Source organism: Fukomys damarensis, unplaced genomic scaffold, assembly GCF_012274545.1.
Source record: "Fukomys damarensis isolate Sample0158 unplaced genomic scaffold, DMR_v1.0_HiC HiC_scaffold_22, whole genome shotgun sequence".
Taxonomy (NCBI): domain Eukaryota; kingdom Metazoa; phylum Chordata; class Mammalia; order Rodentia; family Bathyergidae; genus Fukomys; species Fukomys damarensis.
In genome coordinates this window covers 14443065-14449240 of record NW_022900934.1, presented here as the reverse complement: position 1 = coordinate 14449240, position 6176 = coordinate 14443065, and the positions used below count along the sequence as shown (strand labels likewise).

Genomic DNA, 6176 nt, shown 5'->3' with positions numbered 1-6176 from the left:
GCTCTGACCACTCCAGCCCTTCACCACTAATCGCTACACGGGATCTGCACTTGGATTGAACCGACCCCGAGCCCAACCACTTAATCCATGGAGTCCTTGTGCCCCCCACCCCACCCCTCCATCCTTTCCGCCTCTACCCTGACCTGGGGTATTTCAGGGAGCACCGGGGGTCTGAAAGCGGACTAGTGATCTTGGGGCCTAGGGCCTGCTGCCCTGCCCTGCCCCGCCCTGCGGCCCCAGGAGGGAGGAAAAGAGGAAGCAGTGGACCAGGATCCGGCTGCAGCTGGTCGAGTTGCTGCGGGCCTGGAAGCTGCTTGGGTTCCTGGTTCCCACCGGGGCCAAGAGTGACACCTGATCCCAGGGGATTGTGAAATGGCATGAGGTGGCAGCTCTCCCACTAGCTCTCTACCCCCCTCCTGCACCCCTTCGCTCGGCCCCGCCCCTGCCCCACGCCCCGAACGCGGGATTAAATCCCCCCATAGTGCTGAGCTAACATCTCCTTCCTACCACGCACAGCACCATGCCTGCGGGTCGCCTCGGCTCGCTGGCCGCAGCCCTTCTCCTTGGGTTGCTGCTGCCCGGCCTCCTCCCGGCAACGGCTGAGTGGGGCGAGGAGAGGCCAGGCGTGCAGGAGAGCAAAGCCACCAGCCCAGGTCAGAGCCGGGTAGAGGTGTGGCCTTTCTGGGGTGGGGGGAGTGAGAATTCCTGGGGCGCAAGGGGGAAGATCTCCGAGATTAAAATTAAGGGACCCTCGAGGCATGAATCCAGTTACCCTTGGAGTTCAGGATGTGGGGTCCAGTGCACTGGAGGTGGGGGGACCTCAGAGGGCTGAAATTTGCAGGGGCGTAGTTTCTGCGAGGAAGGTGGAAACTGGCTGGAATGGTGCCCGGAGTCTGCCTAGACGTCGAAGCTCTCAGACGCTCAGCCTCACGGGGCCACTAGGACAGATTTGAGGGCTCTGAGGCCGAACCTCGGGAAACTCCTGCTCTTACGCGCCCGGACCCTGGGCCTGGAAGTGGGGCCCTTGGGGGCTTTGAGGGGGCCCCTACGGCCGGAGAGTGAAATTCCTTGACGCGGATGAGGGACCCTCGGAACAGGAGGTGGCCATCCTTTGCCTGCGCTCACTGATGCCGTCCCTCCCGCCCCTAGACCCAAGGCCAGAGAAACCGGGCGTGTGCCCAGGGCTCCAAATGGACCTGAACTGTACGGAGAAGGAAGGGTGCCTGTCGGACGGCGACTGCGAGGAGAACCTCAAATGCTGCCAGAGCAGCTGCGGCGCCATCTGCACCCTGCCCAACGGTAAGCGAGCGGCAACCCGGCCGGGGTGGGGCGGGGCCCCGAAGGCTGCGAGGTTCCCAGAAGGAAGGCGACCCAAACCCGGGACCCCGGGAAGGTCGAGCGAGCGGAGGAAACCAGATCCGCCTGTGCCCTCCCTCCCGCGGCCCTGGGGGAGACAAAGGCTTCACTGAGGCGCAGCCGAAGACCAGGGCGGTCCCCTAACCCCTCTCCTGTCTGGAATCTCTGGTGCATGACGGGCTTCCGGGCACGCACAGCAGGACATTGTTCCGGGCAGTAGGGGGACCTGGGGCCCCAGTTTCCTTCTCGGGACGGCTACTACCCGCCTGCCTCAGATTCCTACTTGGTCAGAAGAGGACCTTCCAGGTTAGGACGCACCCTTATCTTGTATCTGTGGAAGTGAGTGGCAGACAAACTGTTCTCGCCCAAGGACTCACTGCCACCCTGTGGCCGGCAGAGGTTCAGTTTTTGCCTTTGCCATTTGCTGGCTGAGCAGTTTGAAGAAAATCAGGACCTCGCCTGGGCATCTTATCCTCCTTCTTTATCTTTAAAACGGTATCTTCCTCTAAGGACCAAGGGAGAGAGACCTGGGATGCTTGCTAGGGCTCAAGTCTCTCCATAGACAGAGGACTCTTATCTTAGCTTGGAATCCAGGCTTCTCAGAGAGAAAACCTGGGGATAAGAGGCAAGACAGACCGAGGAAGGACCAAGGTGTGTAATTAACTGGTTTTCATCCAGAACACAGCCCCGGTGGTGACTTTCTCCCTCTGTTGTCTTCCTCTAAGCTGCCAGCAGGGGCTGGGAAATTTTGTAGCTAAGAGATCCCAGACACCAGGGGGCAGGGAGGTGGGAGGTGCTTAGGAACACTTGCCCATCAGGGTCTGCTTCTGGGTATGAAGGCCCCTAATATGTATCTGAGAGAGGGACCAGAAAGAGAGGTGGTGGAGGTGGGGAGAGAAAGCAACAGACTGACAGGGGAGAGAGGTGGAAGGGCAAAAGAGTCTAAGATGCTGGGTGGACCAAGAGCTTGTTCCCATGTCTCAGATAGACTGAGGCCCAAAACAGGGGGGCAGGGCGAGGACAAGTCATAGGGCTTCTTGAGTGAGGGAGAGAACCTGGAGGTTTGTGTCTTAGCTCTGCCATATCCTAGTGTGTGGTCTTGAATAAGTTACTTTATCTCTCTGAGCCTCTGCTTGCTTGTCTGCAAAGTGAGAGGGAGACTCTCAAACTATGGGACCACCATGACGGCTAAATGAAGTGGCAGGCGGGAAGTGTCCCGGCAGGGCATGGACACTATCTGTGGTGGCTCGCTTTGTCAGCGAACTGTTCCGTTTATTCTCTTTTTGTCCCAGCATCGAAAGGACTTGCCCTTTTCAAGGGGTTGGATTTCTTTGGAGTGGGAAGCCAGGACTCGTTCAACTACTCTCATGGTCTTCTACAAGTGATCACCCAGTTCTGCGCCTGTGTTTTACATTGTACTAAGCTTCTTCCCCACTCCTTCAGCCAAGAATCAACTGAAGGAGCTCTGCTGTGTGTGTGTGTGTGTGTGTGTGCGTGTGTGTGTGTGTGTGTAAAGGATGCATGAGTAGGTGTGGGAGGTCATGGTGCTGAGTGATTGTAACTGGGAATGAGTGTGGAAATGAATAAAGCGGATGCTGGGTGTGTACCCATCATGTGAGCACTACACTTCACTGTTTGTGACACATAGTGCATGGGGGCTAATGCAGGGTCTGGGGCCAGATTTCCTGTGGTTCAGATCTTACCTCAGTCCTGTCTGACCTTATGCAAATTGCTTAACCTCCTAGTGCTTCAGTTTCTTCCTCTGTAAAATACCCTTATTATGAAAATTGGATGAGCTACTATAGGTCAGGTGCTTGGAAAAGTGTCTGATATATAGCAAGAACTAATTAAATGCTCAGTATTATAATTAATCACTATTATTACAAAGTAGCTTACTCTTTGGGGAAGAAACGGTATTTGCCTCCATTGCTTTTGTCAGGAGCCAATGATTTGCACCATGGATGTCACTGATGTCATGTGACACCCAAAGACTTTAGTGCTCTGGGAGATTTCTGGCCCTAAACTATAAAGCTAGAAAATGACAGAACAGGGACTCAAACTGAGCTGTGATGATTCCAGAGCCATCTGGGAACAGGAGGAGGAGGGATGTGTAGGCAACCCCTCAGGGACAAAACGGAACAGCAGAGCCCCCTCTCCCTGAAATCAACTGAAGCAGGAAGCTGTGCTATTTGCGAACCAGGCTGAGGAGCAGCAGGGGAACTTGGGTCACGCTTTGACCATCTTCTCTCTCCACCTTGGTCTGCACCTTACTTCTTCTTCCACCCAGAAAAGGTGGGTACTTGCCCCAGTGTGGACTTACCCTTGCTCGGCCTCTGCGAGAACCAGTGTGAAGAGGACAGCCAGTGCTCTGGCCTGATGAAATGCTGCCGCAATGGCTGTGGAATGGTAACCTGTACAATACCCAAGCTCTGAGGTACGTGGGGGAGGGAGGAGCGTTGATGCGCACAAGCGATGTGACCTGCAGCAGGCTGAAAACAAAGACCTGGGCAAGCACCTTGGTGCTTGTGTGTTTTTCCCGTTATTTATTTTCCTTCTCTCAACAGCTATTACTTGAGCACCGGTCTATCATATGCCATGCACAGCTCTAGATGCTGGGGATGTTTGATGAGTTAACAGATCAAACACAAGTGTCCCTCTGATGAGATCTGTAGTCTAATGGGTGATGAACAAAATAAGGAAGCAGGTTTTGTAGTATGGTACAGGGAGATGAATACCTCCAGGAAAAGAAAACATGCGGGAAGTAAGGAGTTCCCAGGGACGGGGAGACAGGGAATATTGTTGCAATTTTACACAAGGTGTGTTAGTTTTTGTCCCTGTGACAAAATACCTCAGCAAATCAACTTGAAGGAGGAAAGATTAGTTTTGGCTCACGATTTCAGAGATCTCAGTCCATGGTTGGCTGACACCATTACCTTTATATCTGGCAAGGCAGGAACATCATGGCGGAAGGGCAAGACAGAGGAAGGCTACTTACCTAATTGGCAGGCAGGAAGCAGAGAGAATGTGGCTGGGAACCACATTATACCTTTCAAAGACTGCCCCCAGTGACCTAATTTCTCCAGCTGGGCCTTTCCTCTAGCGATCCATTCAGCTGTGAGCTCTCCAGTGGGTAAACACACTGATAATATCAGCACCCCCATGATCTCACCTGACCTCTGAACATTATTGCATTAGCGATCAATCCTTCAATACACAAATGAGTCTTTAGGGAGACACTTCATAGTTAAACCATAACAATGGGATGGTAAGTGAAGTCCTTGCCAACAAGGTCTATAATTAAAAATGAGAGAAAGAGCCATGGGGCTGTTAAGGGAGAGTGTCATAGGCAAAGAGAACAGCAGGTGCAGAGGCAGGCACATCCCCAGATATTTCAGGAAGAGCCAGAAGGCTGTAGACAAAGTACGTAAGCACGGGAGAGTTATAAAAAGAGAAGGCATGAGGTAAGCAGAGCATGGGGCAACTCATTCAAGAGACTTGTTCTGACTGAAATTTTCAAAGCCCCTTCTGGCTGCTGTGTGGATAGTCTGTAGAAGAGCTGGAGGAGAGGCAGGGGTCCTGTGAGAGATGATCTGGACCAGAATGGAGTCAGGGGCAGAGAGGTGGCTGGATTTGAACATAGTGAAAGCAGGTGAGGCAGTGTTTGCTGGTCAACTGGGCTGTTCAAGAAAGAGATGGTGGGCCGGGGATTTAGCTCAGTGATTCACCGCCTTCCTCTCAAGCACAAGGTCCCGAGTTTGATCTCTGGTACCAAACAAAAAAGAGAGAGAGAGATTTTTTTCCCCTTTGTTCAAGCTATTTCAATAAGTCAGAGCTGAAAAGTTCACCGCCTTCCTGTCAAGCACAAGGTCCCGAGTTTGATCTCTGGTACCAAACAAAAAAAGAGAGAGAGAGATTTTTTTCCCCTTTGTTCAAGCTATTTCAATAAGTCAGAGCTGAAACAAGGAAGCAGCTGAGTCCTGGGGTAGGTAACAGTGGCTGAAGGGCTGAAAGGGCTGGGGTCAGGAGGTAGCAAGCTTTCTGCATGGCCAGTGGGAGGCAGAGTTTATCTTTACCTTCACCAAAAAAGGCTTAGCTTTTGGGAGCAAATGAGGAAGACACCTTTTAACTTCAGTTTAACTCACCAAGTGAGTGTTTGAAGTATGTTAAGCACTTCATTTGTAGCAGGCCAAAATTATATTCAGCCACTTCTACTAACTTTGGCCCTGAAAAGACAGGGATATAGAGCCTCTCTACCCTTCATATAGTTAAGAATAAAACAATATTTAGTCATAAAGTAAGTGTAAAAAAAGTAAAGAGGAAAAATGAAGGAAATGCTTGATGGGCCCATTGAGTGATCCAGCACTCAGCCACTGCTGGTGGCAGTTGCTGGGACAGAAAAGTGACCACCACCACACCCCAGAGCTTGCAGTCCTTTGGTTGAAGTGAGTGGATGAATAACACTCTTAGTGCCTGTGTCAGCATCCAGTGTTGTAGAAAACAGGTGGAACCATCACATAGGCAGGGATGAGGGGAGGATGGAGAAGGAACAGTTGGAGGATTCCCAGAGGAACTGAATTGAGTAAAAGACAGGTAGTCTGGTAGGAAAGCATGGTAGGAGTGTTTCAGGCAGAAGGATCCAAAGGAGAATTTATTTAGAAGTGCCCTTTGGTTGAAATCATTGTTGTCATGCACTACTTTTAACCAGATCTCAGCAAGGAAACCTTAAAGCCACTGATGGAATCTGTTAGTGCACAGATGAAAAAACTGAAGCTCAGGCAGAGAGAGAGAGAGAGAGAGAGAGAGAGAGAGAGAGAGAGAGA

The 6176-nt window shown here is 51.8% G+C and overlaps 1 protein-coding gene across 1 annotated transcript in view; it reads left to right on the top strand.

Moving 5' to 3' along the window:
• Nucleotides 1–430: 430 nt before the first annotated feature.
• Nucleotides 431–6176, top strand: part of Wfdc2 (WAP four-disulfide core domain 2) — a 6647-nt gene continuing 901 nt past the window's right edge. Inside the window, exons 1-3 of the mRNA XM_010631497.3 lie at nucleotides 431–653; nucleotides 1150–1299; nucleotides 3644–3790. Coding sequence (XP_010629799.1) covers nucleotides 521–653; nucleotides 1150–1299; nucleotides 3644–3789 — 429 coding nt within the window. The 5' untranslated portion in view covers nucleotides 431–520 and the 3' untranslated portion in view covers nucleotide 3790. The remainder of the gene's footprint in view (nucleotides 654–1149; nucleotides 1300–3643; nucleotides 3791–6176) is intronic.